Genomic DNA, 17,328 nt, shown 5'->3' with positions numbered 1-17,328 from the left:
ACTGAGAACAGGCCTTTTGCAGCCTGAAAAAGTTCTGGAAAAGGAAAGGAACTAAGGTAAGTGTGGAAAGGGGGAAAGAGGGACGTCATGGGAGGGGCATGGGGGGCGGAAAATTAGAATGCACACCGGGCGCAGTTTGGCCTAGCTATGCCTCTGGCTTGATGTCAGATCTGAGAAACTAAGCAGAGTCGGCCCCGGTTAGTCCTTGGATCGGAGACCACCAAGGAAGCCCAGGGTCACAATGCAGAGGCAGGCAATGGCAGACCACCTCTATTAGTCTTTCACCTTGAAAACCCTACTGGGTTGCCATAAGTCAGCTGCAACTTGAAGTTCTTTACACACTATAGTTGATGAACACTGTGGATATGTGGTTGGGCCACTAAAATGTATCATTTTTCCTCCCACTGAAGATAGTTTCATGTTGGCCTACAATAGAATAGCTGGATTAGAGACTGACAAGGTTTTCAGGGTACAAGCTTTCAAGAGCCAAAGTGTCTGACAAAGTCTTCAAAGCTGATATCCCAAAAATCTTGTTGGCCTCTAAGGTGCTACTGGATTCAAATATAGCTATTTCTCTTTGGAAAAACTCACCACCACCCTCCTTTTAAGAGCCCTTGAATGTAAAAAAAGCTACTTGTAGATGGCACCAATTGGCTAGCGTAGGTGACATCATTCACACATCTCCCCTTACCCAATTCCCAGAATTCTTTTGTTATGTGAATGAGTCACTTGTTAACGTAAATATGTCCACTTGTCACATAAGTTATAAGTGTGATGTCTAAAGCAGTGTTCAGCGACTTTGTACACATTTTGATTGTTTAAACTGGTGAATTGCTGGGGTAGGGCAGGATATAAATCTGAAATACAGTAAAGTAAAAGACTTGCAAGACATCATGACCTGTGTGATGGGACACGATTCCTGTGAAAGTGGGAAACGCATTCTTTTCCACTTGACAATTACCTTGATGAGTTTTCTTTCACCTGTCTTGGACAGGTATTCTCAGCACATCCCAAACAACAATGGTGTGATTACCAGCTGTTGTATACAATGATATATTTGGAACTTATTTTAGCATGCATTATTTCTCAATGTGTAGAAATGGGAATGGAATATAGCCTGTTATATATCAAATATACTTGCAAAAAGATCCAGGATAAGTTCCTGTCATTTGTTGTTAAATGCCTCTGGGATCTGTTGTTGTTAAATGCCTCTGAGTTCCTGTCATTTGTTGTTAAATGCCTCATGGTCTGAGATCTGCTCTCAATCTAATCTAATCTGATCCCAATCTTGTCTAATTTCTGCCTTCCCATAGTGACTGACTTTTATATGTGGTTTGTGTGTTTTGAAAGCCCAAGAATGCAGGTGTTAAGATGGCTATATCGAAGGTGCACAGACCTGACGCTTCCCTGGGACTCTGGCCACGTAGCTCTGCATCCTTCATCCAGATTGTGCTAATGGATAACAGGACCGGGTCCCAGAGTGGCATTCCTGCTGAACAGCTGGCTGAGGACATCATGAATGATATAGCAAAACATGGTAACTCTTTCTACTCTCCTTCTGTTGCAGATCTTTGCCAACTCAGCGCTGGGTCTCATTCTAAATCTGTAGAACTACAGGAGCGCACTTTTTATTTGCTAGTTTTAAAATCCTGCCTTTTATTTATTAGTTTTAGGTCCCTTCAGCCTTCCTCAAATTAGTTAATTAACAAATTAACGGCCATACAGCCCGGAAATCCCACCACAACACTCCAGTTAAGGTAGTGGTTGCTGGAGATCTCCCATGCAGGCATTAACCAGGCCCAGTTCTACTTAGATCTCACCTACCACGGCTGCCATCCTTCAGGTGAGGCCAAGAGATCCCCCAGAATGACAGAGATCCATTTCCCCAGACTGCAGAGATCCATTCCCCTGGAGAAAATAGCCATTTTGAAGGGTGGACTCTATGCCGCATTATACCTTGCTGAGGGCCCTCTTCTCCCTAAATTTTACCCCAGTCAAGCTCCATCTCCAAACCTCCAGAAATTTCTTACCTTGAATTTGGCAACCCTACCATCTACATATTATAAAATCCTCCTGCAATATGGCAGTCAAGAAAGCCAGTGCAACACTGGGCTGCATCAATAGTATAACATCTAAATCAAGGGATGTAATGGTACCACTCTGTTCTGCATTGGTCAGACCTCAGCTGGAATACTGTGTCCAGTTCTGGGCACCCCAATTCAAGAAGGATATTGACAAGCTAGAATGGGTCCAGAGGAGGGTGGCCAAACTGGTAAAAGGTCTGGAATCCATGCCCTACAAAGAACGGCTTAGGGAGCTAGGTATATCTAGTCTGGAGAAGTTAAGGGGTTGCATGATAGCCATGTTTAAATATTTGAAGGGAAACCATGTTGAAGAGGGAGCAAGCTTGTTTTCTGCTGCTCCAGGGACTAGGGCAGGGATCTGCAATCTGCAGCTCTCCAGATGTTCATGGACTACAAATCCCATCATGGACTACCTGGGCTGTGAACTCACAGTGTGGTCTCACAGAACCCACTTTTCCTTGATTCTCACAAATGTCAGATTGGGTGGTACATTCATGCCCATCTTTTGCACAAACCTGAGCATGACACTGTGGTGTGGTCTTTTAAGCCATTCGGTTAAAATGTCTATCACATTCCATTCCAAAAGGCCTAGGTCAGGGGTCTGCAACCTGCGGCTCTCCAGATTTTCATGGGCTACAAATCCCATCAGCCCAATTGGCCATGCTGGCAGGGGTTGATGGGAATTGTAGTCCATGAACATCTGGAGAGCTGCAGGTTGCAGACCCCTGGACTAGGACAATGATTAATGGATTCAAAGTACAGGAAAAGAGATTCCACCCAAACGTTAAGAAGAATTTCCTGACGGTAAGGGCTGTTCAGCAGTGGAATGCATTGCCTTGGTGGGTGGTGGAGTCTCCTTCTTTGGAGGCTTTTAAGCAGAGGCTGGATGGCCATCTGTCAGGAGTGCTTTAATTGTTTATTCCTGTATGGCAGGGGGTTGGACTTGACGGCCCTTGTGGTCTCTTCCAATTCTATGATTCTATTATTCTCCTGTTTGTTAGGGAATAACACTTGGCTTCACATAAGGGCTGGGGGTGGGCACAGCCACTTTTCCTAGAGTTGCAACTTCCAAGTGAGGCTTGGTCATCTCCCAGAATTACCACTGATCTCTAGACAGCAAAAATAAGTTCCCATGGAGAAAATGGTTGCTTAGAAAATGAGTCTATAGCATCATAGGCTCCTGGGTCATAGGCTCCAAACTATTCCCTTCCCAAGTTTCACCTCCACATAGAATCATAATGTTGGAAGAGACCAGAAGGGCCATCAAATCCAACCCCCTGTCATGCAGGAACACACAATCAAAGTACTCCTGACAAATGATCATTCAGCCTCTGTTTAAAAATCTCCAAAGAAGGAGACTCCACCACTCTTGGAGGCAGTGGATTCCACTGTTGAACAGCCCTGACAGTCAGGAAGTTGTTGTTGTTGTTGTTGTTGTTGTTATTAATTTGGCTTAACAGACCGCCCAACCCCCGAAGGGCTCTGGGCGGTGTACAATGAGACATAAAACAAATACAATATAAGGTCTCATAAACACAATATAACGATAAAACATTAAAATTCATTAAAATACATTATAGCAGCAATTTCAGAAATTACAGTTAAAAAATACATGCCCAGATGCATGCACAGATGGCGCCCAACCCAAAGGCCAGGAGGGCCAGCATTGCCCAAAAATGGATGTTATCAGCGATCAGGCAATGCTGAAGATGGCAAAACTGTTGTGGGGGCTACAGAGGGGGCAGCCAGTTTGCGGCTGGCATCCCCAAAGTCCCAGTGGAATAACTCGGTCTTACAGGCCCTGCAGAACTCACCAAGGTCCCGCAGGGCCTGGACAGCAGATGGTAAAGCATTCCACCATAGACGGGCCAGGGCTTTGAAGGCCCTGGCCCGGTAGAGGCCAGCCGTGACGATGAGGGGCAGGGGATCATTAGCAACTGGCCTCCGAGAACGCAGAGGCCTATTTGGGACATATGTAGTTAGACGTCTCTTCCTGATGTTTCGTGGAATTCGTTTTCCTGCACCTTGAATCCATTAATTCGTCCTGGTTTCTGAGGCAGCAGAAAAGATCTCAGGAATTTCTGTTACACAGGGCTGGCAGCACTACTTCTTCCTGCATGTTGTGGTCATGCGGACATACGAGCATATGAAGCTGCTGTATTCTGAATCACACCACTGGTCACCACTGTCAATATTAGATTGCCAGTGGCTCTCCAGGGCTTCCACCTAGTCTGTTAACTAGTATGAGTCTGTAAGTGACAAAACTCCCATCACACGCTTTGATAATGTAAATCATCACATTGTTCTTCAGCGGAACATGACACCTTTAATCACAAGCCTAAGAATGAGCAGAGAATGAGCCAGAGGTACCGGCACCCTCTTGCCTTCACCTCCTCAAACTGTGGTGACAATGCAAATTTATTTTTAATACTAAACCATAGCGCAGGTTTGAAACCATCATACAGTGCCTGCTGATTTGTCTTGCCAACACTGTATTGTCGATATTTCACGGCCGATTCAGCTGGTTATTGTGGGCTTCCGGCCAGGTCGCGGTCTGTGATCTTGTTCCTAACGCTTCACTTCGCATCTGTGGCCGCATTCAGGAGGTGTATCACAGAGAGAAGTCTCTTTGTGATATAGTATGTAACAGACCATGGGAACCTGTTACTAAAATTTTTGGATCCCACCACTGAGTTTACTCATTTCTGCTTCCACAAGGGGGAAATGGCTTTTCTTGCCCTCTCCCAGAAGCAGCGCTAGAGACATTCAGCAAATCTCCTCAGTTAGGAGAGTATTTTTCCAATGAGCATTTGGCAAAAGGCAGATTTTATTCCAGGGCTGAGAGAAAATTTATTTGAACTTACTGCTATTATGGGTTTGTCAGTGTTGTTATTGGATGGATTTGGGGGGTTTTTTGTTTGTTTTTTTAAATTGTCATTAGGTTTTTGTAAAGCACAGGGCATGAGGGAAAGGGAACAAATGAATGAACACATAAATATAGGGTAGTCCCACAATGCACTTTCTCATTCATTGAAAGAACGTTGAAGTGGCAGCATTGAATGGCTTAACGGGTTACGGTTGTCAGCTGCACTTTCCCTCAAGGATAATTCGCGTAACTCTCCAGCAGTAAGTACCATCTCGAAAAGCAAAAGCAGTAGGAGAGGAGTGACAGAGAGGGCCAACGTGCTATAAAAAGTTTATTTACTCCCGGCAAACAAACTGAGTAGCTGATGGGAGCTATGATATTTCGACTACTTTGCAGGAGAGTCCTTTGCAGGAGAGTTCTTTGTCATTGTATTTCGACTACTTTGCAGGAGAGTCCTTTGACATTGTGGGGAGCTCCCTGCAAACCGCCACAGGCAATAAGTGGAGCACTCATGGAGTGAGCGGCCATATCAGCTCTTCTACGACTGGGATGATCATTGGCTCGTTCCTTATCCTCTTGCTATTGGGAATCGTCCTGCTCCTCTACAGGAAAGGGATATTAAGGTAAGAGAGATGACCTGTGGTGGTGGGAAGCGCCGTCAAGTCGCAGCCAACGTGTGGCAGCCCCTTGGGGTTTTCAAGGCAAGAGAGTGAGCAGAGGTGGTTTGCCGTGGCCTGTTTCTGTCTAACAACCCTGGACTTCCCAACCCTGGTGATCTCCCATCTGAGATCATCTTGCCCTGACCTAGATAGTCCAATCTCATCAGATCTCAAAGAGATCTATGCATCAAGGAAAATCGAGTGGTATGGGCTTTCTAGCATTTCATACTGGACATGGGAAAAACATGTCAGGACGCTCTCCATGTCAGGACACTCAAAAATACTCCCTGCCAATAAAAAGCTTTCAGCGCCATCGTCGGAAATTGCTACGCTACGCTCCAAACTGATCTCAATCGGTGATTGTCTCGTCATAACAACATCTATAATTTTGGATTGGAGGCCATCAAAGAAGATGTAAGAATTTGAGGTAGGCAATGGCAAACCACCTTCTGCTATCTCATCTTGAAAACCTCTGTGCCCTGAAGGAGCCTTCGTGAGTCTGTTATGACGAGAGCACACAATTGACTGAACCTGTGATTCTCCTCTTTCGGTTCAGTAGAGTTACAGTTAGTACATCTTACAAGACTGGAGAAAAACTGCCAAATTGGTAGTAATGCATTTTGGAAAAGTTGATGCAGTTAAAAAACTAAGGCGCAGAGCTCATCTTTGATTCAGAAGGAGCAAAACCACAATTTCCCTCCCCGTGACTTTTCTTCGTTAAAATTGATTCATCAATAGTCTCAGCCGTAGTCAGCCGAAGGAACGGTGAAAAGATTCGTGAATGAAAGGGTAAGCAGACTGGTTAATTCATGCCGAGTTCCCCATTACTGTGTATGGGTGTGGAAAGTCGGATACGTCTACTGATAGAAGAAAGTTCATCAACATCATCAACCTTTACGCATAACAATAATAATATCATAAACTGAAAAACTATTCAGACCAAAAGGAGGGGAGAAGAGAAGGAAAACAGAAGGAAAAGAGGAGGGAAGGGGGGAGGGAGGAGGGAGGAGGGAAGAAGATATTAATCAAAATTTCCCTTGAAACGATGATTTATATATAAATCAAGACATTTGGCTACTTAAATCGTTTACATCACCGGTACTGTTCAACAGCATACCCGCAGTTTGAGTACGTTCTCAAAACAAATCTGCATAGCCATTGTTCTTGAAGCAACGTACAAAGGAAAGGAGCAAGATGCGAAATCATAGTTCTATACCCTTTACCTGGATACTATCCTTTGGTGGTAAGGAATTTTGTGCACCCTTCCTTTCAGGAAGAATGGGTTGAAATGTGGCGTTGCCTTTAAGTGGGAATCTGCGGACTCTGAAAAGAAATTTGTGGGTTCAAGTTCAGATCAAGCCTGAACTCTCCCTTAGAAGCTAAAATGACTAAAACTGGAAGCTATTGCAAGTTTTTTAATCAGTGTTATGTAGCACGTTTCAATCGAAATGACAATAATGTCAAGAAAAGCTAGCGGCAGAAAAGATAAGTCCCAATGGAGATGGATTGACCCAGTTAAGGAAGCCACGACCCTCAGTTTGCAAGACCAGAGCAAGCCTGTTAATGGGTGCATTATTGGCAGACAAGGCAGCAAGATCAATGAAATCAGGCAGATGTTGGGAGCTCGGATCAAGATTGCAAATGCCACAGAAGGCTCGGTGGAACGACAAGTCACCATCACGGGATCTCCTGCAAACATCAGTCTAGCCCAGTACCTCATTAACGCAGGCTGTCTTCAGAAGTAATGTGTCCCAGCATGCTCTAGGGCATGAGTGGCCCATTGAGGATTCTCCCAAAGCCCCCCCTGAGACAAAGCTGTCTGTGGACTAATCGACAGAGGAAATAGCTGCCATTTCAAACTTGATTATTCTGAGATCTCAAAAATAAACACTTTTACTTGTGAAGCGACTGGGCTCCCTGGCACCCAGGCTGCTTTTCATCACTCTGCTGAGTTAATGTTCGGGAGCTCAACCACACGGAGCCCAAGTAATTTTTCAAAGAGGACATGTGTTGGTGTTCATGCTTGGGCTGGGCTGGATTCTGAAACAGGGGCTCTTATTGGGGGTTTTAAACCACTGTGCAGACTTGATGGTAAATGAAACGAGCTGTTTTTATAAATAAAAATTTGTCCTGACTTTTGACAAAAAAGTCATAGCTTTGCGCATACGTGCAGCCACTGTGTTTTTAACTTTGGTAGGATGTTTCGGAGGACATTCATTCATAGGATCGTGTAAGTCGCAAGTGACTCGAGGGCACTTAACGCACCCACACTCAGGATTGCAGTCCCGTTCGAGCACGTAGTAATGACTTCATTGTATAGTGTCAGTGGGCTACTGTCACAGAGATCCACCCGTTGATTCGCGATGCCCGTACATCCTCAGAAGCCTCTCAGCCAGGGTGCTGTATGATTCCAGGCAAACCTAGACACAGATTTCAGCATCCTAGGAATCTGTACCTACGCTGTCCAAAGAAACAAGCGACTAGTCCTGAAGACTTTGAGCGTAGGCTTTATAATATGCTTTTATCTATTTAACTTATTGGCTGGCCTTCCATATACAATCTAATAAAACCACAACACAATAAATAATCTTCTCATTCAAATCTCAGCATCATAACATGGATTAGGGGGGAATAACACAATCAACATTTGGACTATATTTCCCTGTAATTCAAACATTTATCCACAAATAGGAAATAGAAGGAAGGGAAAAGGGAGGCCAAACTAGTTAGACCTCCTTGCTGCTTTCAACCATATAGGTAAGTTCTGGCCCCCCCTGCGATTCTGCTGGAGTGTGCCCTGTTCTTGGCTAGGACAGAAGCAAGAGAGACAAGCCAGGTTCAACAGTTCTTAAATGGTTTTTATTAATGGAGGAGGAAACAAGACCCTGACTCCTCCTCCCTTGGCTCCAACTAATCGTGGAGTACTTGCTTGTCTTCAGGATGTTAGAAGCTGCAGACTTTGTCCTTTTCTGGCCGCTTTCTCAGATAGTTCACTTCTGCTTCCTTACAGCATATTGGTCTTGGTCTAACTGCTGATAAACTTGGACTTGTTCTTGGACCACCATAAAGATGGCCACAAATATACTACGACACCAGCCTCCCCTTAGCCCCTAATAGAGACAGACTAAACTAAAAACGGGGGTAGCTAAGGCGGAAAGCAATTACCTACTGGGAAAGTCTTACAGGGGCAGGGACTAACCAAAAATACCTCCTCCCAGAAGACTTAACAATAAAGCAAAACCATACTGACTGTGGGGAAACTAAATCTTAAAGGGAAAATAACCAACCCTCTGTGGGGGCATGACAGGCCAGGAGAAAAAAATCTGCTTTATAAGCCATGTGACAATGGGATGCTTCCTGAAAACTAAAAGGGTAGCATTAAATAGACTTTCCATCAATCAGAGAAGGTCTTCTTTCACTGTTGTTCAAAGCCTCCTGGTGAAGTTTCCTGCTACAGAGGAAAATGATGAAATGGTGCACTCAAATAAATTAAGGGTGTAGAACTTTTATTTCATTTTAACTCTTAATTTGGGCATATAGGTGAAGAGCCAGCGTGCAGTGGTTAAGGCCAGCAGACTCTATTCTGAGAACTGGTTTGATTCCCACCTCCATTACGCGAGGGTGGACTCTCATCTGGTGAACTGATTCGGCTTTTCCCGCTTTTTTTACACATGAAGGCTTGCAGGTGATCTTTACAGCTCAGTTTTCAGAACTCTCAGCCCCACCTCTGTTGGGGAGAGGAAGGGAAGGAGCTCTTGGTAAGCCACCTGGATCTCTTACAGGAGAGAAAAAAGCCGGGCATAAATCTAAATTCTTTTCCTGACCTTTCAAAGTGTGTAGTACACAGGCAACAGTGGTTGGCCACTGCCTGGCTCCTGTGAAAGGCAACCTTGACTTCCCTTTGAGGTCTCGCCACTCCAGCACACTAGCTGGGTCTGACACTGCTTAGCTTCAGAGATCTGATGAGATCGGGTCGCCTGGGCCACCCAGGTCTGGACTGCCTCCTTTTGGCAACCCCACAAGGTTTTCAAGGCAAGACATTCAGAGGTGATTTGCCATTGCCTGCCTCCTCATAGCAACCCTTGACTTCCTTGGTTGCTCTTCATCCAACTGCTAACCAGAGCCAACCCTGCTTAGCTTCTGAGATCTGACAAGAGTGGGCTAGCCCGGGCTGCCTAGCCTAGAGTGTTAAGACACAACAGTGACATTGCTACAACTGATATTCTTGCAAAAAGGTAAAAAGCTAGGAAGGGGCGAGGAAAATGTATCATGCAAGAGGGCAGCGTGCAGAATATCTCAATAATGTGACTGCCTTTCCATTCACAACGACAGGGAGAGCGAAACGGGGATTGCCCTGGTGTGGAAGCAGGCACTCCCTTGAATTTTTCAGCACCTGTCAATGACAAACAATAGGGGAAGGGGTGAGGAGGAGGAGATGGTGGGAGTTTGCTGAACCAGCCCCAAACTGACCAGTCGCTGATCCCCGATCTGCAGCCTCGGAGGACCACATCAACACACACTGCGGATTTTGAGTAGGCGTAATCCTGTTTGCGGACATGCATGCTTCTGGCGAGCTTCCAGCTGCAGCCCCCGACTTTCCTCCTCCCACTTGCGGGTGATCTCCGCTCTCTCGGTGTGTTCCACCAGCTGATGAGCCAACGCTTCGTGCTGTCTGTGCTCGGGCTGTTCCTGCTCATTGCTCTAGTCTTTTTCCACCGGCAACAAAGCTCTTCGCTCAGCTCGCTTTTCCTTGCCGTGGTCAGACAGTTCTCTACTCTAGCAATGAAAGATAGCTTTTGTTTAATTTAAATAAAACTCTCAAAACTACTATGCTTTTGAAACAAAGCTCCAGCTTCTTTAAGGAGAGGGTCAGATGAAGGTGAATTACAAAGATCACTAAAATGGAGAATCAGAGTTGGTACCTGGGGTATGGCTTACTCTGATCAGTCATCCTGGGATGGAGATAAATTGAGCTCAGCTGCCTGTTGATTTGTTTACTGGCTGAGTGATGGCAGAGAGCGCCATAAAGCAGCCAGTGAGCCTCTAGCGATCTTGGGCCTCATCCACTCAAGCCGTGCTCCGCGGTAACTGATCTGTGAGCTTCAGGATTCTTTTGGGCAAACACAGGCTTCTTATCTAATTTCATTAAACATACTGCTGCTTTGGAGACTGGAGTTCTGGGACAGGGATTCGCAGTACTGTTACCAGACTTCACTTATAAAAACATAAGAACAAGCCAGCTGGATCAGACCAGAGTCCATCTAGTCCAGCTCTCTCCTACTCATTAGTAATTACCAGGTGCCTTTGGGAGCTCGCTACGCAGGGATGCGGCTAAATGGCCTTCTTCATGCTCTTGCCGCCCCTACACCTTGGACTGTTAAGGCATTTTGCAATCCAGATCAAAAGGAGCAAGATTGGCAGCCATAAATCCACTTCTCCTCCATAAATCTATCCGCCCCTTCTAAAGCTATCCAGGCAGGGCCATCACCTCCTCCGGGGGCAGCACTTCCAAGATTCTTGGGGGGAAGCCATACTGGCTAAAGCTAGCACTCGACTTAAAATGGGCTGAGAGGAACACGGGCACATATTTGCATCTTCCCCACCACCATTTCTAGCCATTTTTTCTGTTTTGCACACTTTTACAGAAATGTTTCGCAAGGGATGGGTCATGCTCAGTGATGGGCATCTCCTTCTCGCGATGCAAAAGGTCCCAGTTCAGTGTTGTAGTCTTCTGGTGAAAGGGTCAGCAAACAGGTGATCCCCTCAAGAGCCGTTTCGCCAGAGTAGGCAAGACTCCTGGTTACTTGGCCTTCCGTCTCTATGGGTTTGATCTCAATGGAGGACGTGTCACAACCCCAGATGTGCTCAACGAAAGGAACTGTGGCATTTTAAAAGCTGAATTCTAATTTATTGATGGCAAGCATAGACAAGCAGTCTGAAACCAATACAAGATAACAGGAGAAAGAATATATTCTCTAGTAGAGCCCTCCCCTTGTTTGCCAGCCAGAGGAGCCACATAATACCACCCCTCGCAAGCAGGTGTATCTAGGAAAAAATGTAGCCCGTGCAATCTGAGCCGCCCCACCCACCCCTAAATTCCCATATGGCAGCCATCCTCCCCAAATCCAAGTGACCAAACAACTTGCACCAGATCTTGAAGTTGCGTATAGCCCCAGGCGGAGAAGGTGTGGGCGTGAAATTTTCTGCTCCTCCTGCCCAACATGACACTCAAATGGCTACAGTTCGGCACATTTGACCCCATATGTCCCTCAAGCAGTACTTCCTGCTCGCAGTTATCTCCAAGAGGAAGGAGGGAATTTTGATGGACACATATGCATGGTCACTTTTATCTCCATGGACAGGCGACATACGGGAGGCATGTAAGGAAAGCGAATCCAACTGTTTCACTCCACCTTCCCTTGCAGCTGCAAAATAACAGCACCCAGGACAAGCAAACTTTCCCAGGATGTTCGAGTAGGAAGATGTCAAAAGCCAGAAATGTGGCAGGACCAAGCTAAGACATTAGAGGGTCATGGCAGACGGCTTCATGGGGTGGAGAAGCCGGGTGGGTCAGACTAGTTTCCAAGCCAAACCAACCAATGCTTCATAATCCAAACAAACGGATGTCTCCCTGGCAGTATTGCAGTACGGAAGATCTTTTCTCAAATGTTCGTGTATCTGTCCAGGCTGAATAAATACCAAGTTCCCACTACCAGCATCTTCTTCATATGGAGAGAGGTCCTTAGTATGAGCTTCACTTCCTTACAAATCTTTCTGACTTGGGTGCCAGCTTCCAGGTGTGGGATTCGGTGATCTCCTGAAATTAAAGCCCATCCCCAGATTACAGAGATCAGTTTCCTGGAGAACGATGCTTGGAGGGTGACCCCGTGGCATTATACCCCACTGTCCTCCTCAGACTCTGCCCCCAAATCTTCAGGTGTTTCCCAGCCTAGTTCTAGCAACCCTATTTTTAATTCAAGACCCACTGGGGAAACGAATGAACTAAAGGCTTTAAGGGAACAGCGAAAGTTCTTGCACGCCTCTTTATCACTGAAAATACTTTAATGGGTAAGTCTCCTTTAATTTAATTTAATGAGTGTCTTCTTTTAGATCTTTCCCCTGTGTGCATTTGCTGTCCCAGTGGAAGAGGATGAATGACCTGGATTCTTTGGGAGAAGCTGCGGACAAAGGTTTTGACAATCCCATGTTCGACACACCGTCCAGCCTTGCGGTAAATGCTTTGTTTTCTCTATCTTTTTTTTTCATCTGGAGGCCACGGTGGCTTCTGCTTCCGCACAATCTCTTCAAATACAAAGATCTTAAGTAGAATTGTAACTTCGCCCACCACTGCTGTCTTGTTTTTAAAGTGCTCCACTATGGCTGCATCTTCAGGAGGCAAGCATGCCTTCACCGAGATGTTTTTCTCCTGTAAGTATGCCTGCAGTGGAGCTACAACAGGGTGGGTGGGGTATGCTGCACTGGGCGATGCCCAGCGCGAAAATCACCCCCGAGCCAGTGGTCGGATTCAGCAGGTTCACACCACTTTGGCAGAACTGGTTGTTAAAACGGTGCTAAGAACATAAGAACTAGCCTGCTGGATCAGACCAGAGTCCATCTAGTCCAGCATTCTGCTACTCGCAGTGGCCCACCAGGTGCCTTTGGGAGCTCACATGCAGGATGTGAAAGCAGTGGACTTCTGCTGCTGCTGCTCCTGAGCACCTGGTCTGCTAAGGCATTTGCAATCTGAGATCAAGGAGGATCGTACATTGGTAGCCAAGTAGATCTAATTTCTCCTCCATCAATCGTCCTCAGCCCTTTCATCCAGGTTAGTGGCCATCACCACCTCCTGTGGCGTTATTATTCTAAACACCAATCACATCGCTAGTGTGAAGAAGTGTTTCTATTAGTCCTAATTCTTCCCCAGCATTTTCGCAATGAATGCCCCTCAATTTAGTATTGGTGGGAGAAAGAGAGAGAAATTCTCTGCCTAACATTTTCGCCCCACTTCTAGATTCCCAATCATGCTTGTAAACAACCAGCTGTTAAATTATTTGAGTCCCACCACTGGTGAACCGAAGTTGTTAAATTATTTGAATCCCACCATTGCCCCAACCCCTCCCTCACGCCCTCCTTCGTGCTCTCTCCTCGCAATTTATCAGAGCACTGATGTACTACGTGTCTGATCATCAAAATCTAACTGATAGCTAATCTGATGGTAACACCCTGACAGCCTGCCTTGGATTGATTGGTAGCCGGATCAGTGATGGAAATAAAGTAACCAGATATAAGGCTGCAGTGTACCCAGCAGGGACAATTATGCAGACACTTGTTCGCTTTGCCTTTAAGGGCACCCCTTTGCTTTGAGTGCCAAGTACTTGAGAACTAATAAAGTCGATCACTTATGTAGGCCAGTGAGCCAGCTTATCTCTGATCTAAGCACTGTTCCATATTAGGCAATTTCGCTATAGGTTTTGATCTCAACCCTTCATACCCACTTCATCTTAGTTCAGCCCAAGTTCAGTTGAAAGCGCCCGGAAAAGGGTCCCGTGGGGAAACTGCACTACTCAGGATCTTGAAGCCCCAAGGTCCCTGTAGTGTAGCGTCTCCACCAAGGCTTTTTTTCAGCCTGAACTGAACAGGCCTGAACTTTTTCAGCCTGAACTAAGGTAAGTGGGGGTGGGGACTGGGAGGGCTGGGGGCCTTGGGGGGCAGGGCCTATGGGTGTGTGTGGAAAACTGAAGTTGTTACGGGCGACGCGGCGAATAGCATTGAGCTATATCATCCGTGGAGAAGCCAGTGGCGATATAGCATGATCCGGTGGATCTGCAATACCTTGATCCGTGGTCTGGCTAATCTAAGCGAGCTGGCGTCCCTGGTAATTTATTACGCATGGCTAAAAGCGGAGATGGAGAAACGCGCACAATACATGATTCATAGGGCTGCGACATATGAAAGAGGGGAACGCTCCTGTCTGGCCTAATCCATACCCAGTATGCATCTTTTGTCCCTTTGTCCAGATCTTGTGACCCGGTGGAGTCACCAGTTCCGGTGGACGGGTGAGTCTGCTTTGCCCTTTGGTGAGGGTAACAGATGGCGAGGGCCCCGCACTGTCTAAGGCTCGCCATCGGTGCCTTACCTAACAGAAAACATGAATCTGCCCCGGTAGTTTGGCCTAGCTACGCTTCTGACGCCCATGCATACTACAGATATGCAAAATACACGAGTACAGAATTCGGCTTTCTTAATGAAGAAATAAGATATGACTTATTAAAAATTGCGTATGAACAGTCTCTTTGACAACAGCCTCAATGGAATGCTATGGAACCATTGCATCAACAGTGTGGAACTCTTGAGCCTGTTAAGATCTGTTGTATCTTCAAACATTTTAAGGCCTCTTCTCCCCTACATTAAACTCTTTAATTTCTAGGGCTTTGATGGGTGCCATTTCCCGTGAGGGGAGACACCGAAGAGACAGGAGCAAAATACCCAGGTTTATTACATCAACCCTTTATATGATGAAACCAACTTAGAGCTTAAAAGTGCCTAAAGAAGATAAAACCGCAAATTCTTCTCCTTCCCTGTGCCTTTATCTCAATAGAGCTTTCGGCCCACCTTTGTGTAAATTTCAAGCAGGGCTGAGCAGAAAACTCCCTGGATGGATTGGTAAGCTTAATATCAGCTTGCCGCTTTGCTTTCCTCTCAAAATACTGGTAATTTTGTTATGGAAAATAAAAAATCAGTTCTTGTGCAGTGCTCACCATATCAGTTCTCAAGTCTATTTGTCATCATTTCTGAATTCACTCTCAATTCTCTTTGTCACACAATAAAAGGTTTGTTTTGCATCACAGGTGTGTCCAGCTGTTCCTTCCCCATTGGCCCAACCCTTGAACAATAACAGCGGTCACTGTTTTCATGTTTTAAATATGTTCATGCCTTTATTTTGTCCACCTGTTTGGGTGAAAAAGCAGCATTGTAAATGTCTTAATTAAAACATGATACAGCATTGTATGATCTGAGATTTTTAAAATCCCTTTTATTTCCAAGGAGCTTATGTTTCTTGTGGCTGGAAATAAAAAAGGCTACTTTATTCAGTGGAATCATCAGAGTTCAATATAAGATAAAGTGTCTATATTAATTTGCCCTAAAGATGCCTATCTTATTTTCTGTGTGATGTCTTATATTTCTGTATCTCTGTCTGTCAGGCATGCTTTCCAAAACAAAAAACTTTCCTTTGCTGCTGTCTTTTACTTTGGGGATGCCTTATATTTCAAGCAAATTTCCAGCAAAACCCCTACTTCACGCCTTTATTTTCCGGGATGTTTTATATTCGGGGAAACAGGGTAGTAGCCTCTTTTTCTAATGACATAGAAAGGAATTCATAGTCTGGGTCTATTCAGAATTCTGCACTTTTTCTTATTTTCACATGAAAGTGCGGCTTTGAGGTGGCTGGGGATGGGGTTGCCAACCTCCAGGTGTTGGCTTTAGATCTTCTGGGATTACAACAGATCTGGAGATGACTTAAAATATGTGTCTCATATTGTGTGGTTGTAGCTTCAAAGATACCTCCCTCAAAACCAAAAAGAGAGTCTCTTGATGTATATCCCCCTCTTCTCTCCTGTAGGAGACTCAAAGGCTGATAATCTTCCTTTGCCCTCACAACAAAACACCCTGTGAGGTGGGTGGGGCCGAGAGAGCTCCTGAAAAGCTGTGGCTAGCCTCATGCCTACCCACTCCATGCAGGAGCCGCCATTGCGGCTAAATCTGAATTCCCAGATTGTGGTTTCGTTCCTCCAGATTAGAATGCACCTGCTCTTAACCAACTACGCCTACACCACATGTGCGGAATCACCAGTCCAAATCCAATCCTCCTATTCGTTGAGCCAACGCGGAGTAGTGGAGAACTGAGTTTGATTACCCACTCTGACATTTGAGCCATGAAGGCTTATCTGGTGAACTAGATTAGCTTGTGCACGCCCAATACATGCCAGCTGGATGACTTTGGGCTAGTCACAGTTCTTCGGGATTTCAGCCCACCCACCCACCAGGGTGTTTGTTGTGAGGGGGCGGAAAGGATTGTGGGAGCTCCTTGAGGCCCCTTACAGGAGAGAGAAGGTAGTTTGAGCAACCAACTCTTCTTCTACTTTATACAGTGAAATTTCGCGGTCAGAAAGAGCTGCAAGCTGAGGAAACCTCCGAGGGAAACCTTCACCAAAAATGGTGGGCGGTAGTATAACTGGCTACAGGGAGAAAAGAGCTGTGGCGAAATGAAAGTAAGATGGTGCTAAGGGTGGTGATGCAAGAAAAAAGAACGTTTTCTGGTAGCAGCTTTTTTTGTCTGCGCTATGCAGACAAGAAAAGCCAAAATGCTTCCTTTGTGCTCTGGCATAAAGGGCCGGTGTCTGAAAAGCGGCAAGCCCCAAGGTGATGGGGTGCGCTGCGGCACTGGGCGATGCCCTCGTGGGTGCAGAAATCGCCCCCAGGCAGCTCCTCCGCTGCGGTGTTCTCAAGTATGCCTGTGGCGCCTCTTCCTTCATTCTTTCATTCTTAGTTCTTGAGAATCTTTTTCAGGCTGTTCGCAAAATGCCCCGAGGACCAGCAGTTCCCAGGAGACCTTAGCTCACTTGTGTCTCCTGGAAGCATAGTTCTATCAGGCTGTTTTTACTGAGAACAGGCCTTTTGCAGCCTGAAAAGTTCTCAAAAAGGAAAGGAACTAAGGTAA

At 45.8% G+C, this 17,328-nt stretch overlaps 1 protein-coding gene across 1 annotated transcript; it reads left to right on the top strand.

The window, feature by feature from the left end:
* The first annotated feature begins 1,355 nt into the window (after positions 1-1,355).
* On the top strand, positions 1,356-17,034 carry LOC125426388 (protein amnionless-like). Its single transcript, XM_048484644.1, has 6 exons — positions 1,356-1,537; positions 5,399-5,573; positions 12,720-12,840; positions 12,977-13,037; positions 14,627-14,665; positions 16,958-17,034. The coding sequence occupies exons 1-6, from the start codon at positions 1,372-1,374 to the stop codon at positions 17,032-17,034; spliced, it is 639 nt and encodes a 212-aa protein (XP_048340601.1). The 5' UTR covers positions 1,356-1,371.
* Positions 17,035-17,328: the final 294 nt, after the last annotated feature.

This window comes from Sphaerodactylus townsendi, linkage group LG02, assembly GCF_021028975.2.
Source record: "Sphaerodactylus townsendi isolate TG3544 linkage group LG02, MPM_Stown_v2.3, whole genome shotgun sequence".
Taxonomy (NCBI): domain Eukaryota; kingdom Metazoa; phylum Chordata; class Lepidosauria; order Squamata; family Sphaerodactylidae; genus Sphaerodactylus; species Sphaerodactylus townsendi.
This window is presented reverse-complemented; position numbering and strand designations above follow the sequence as displayed.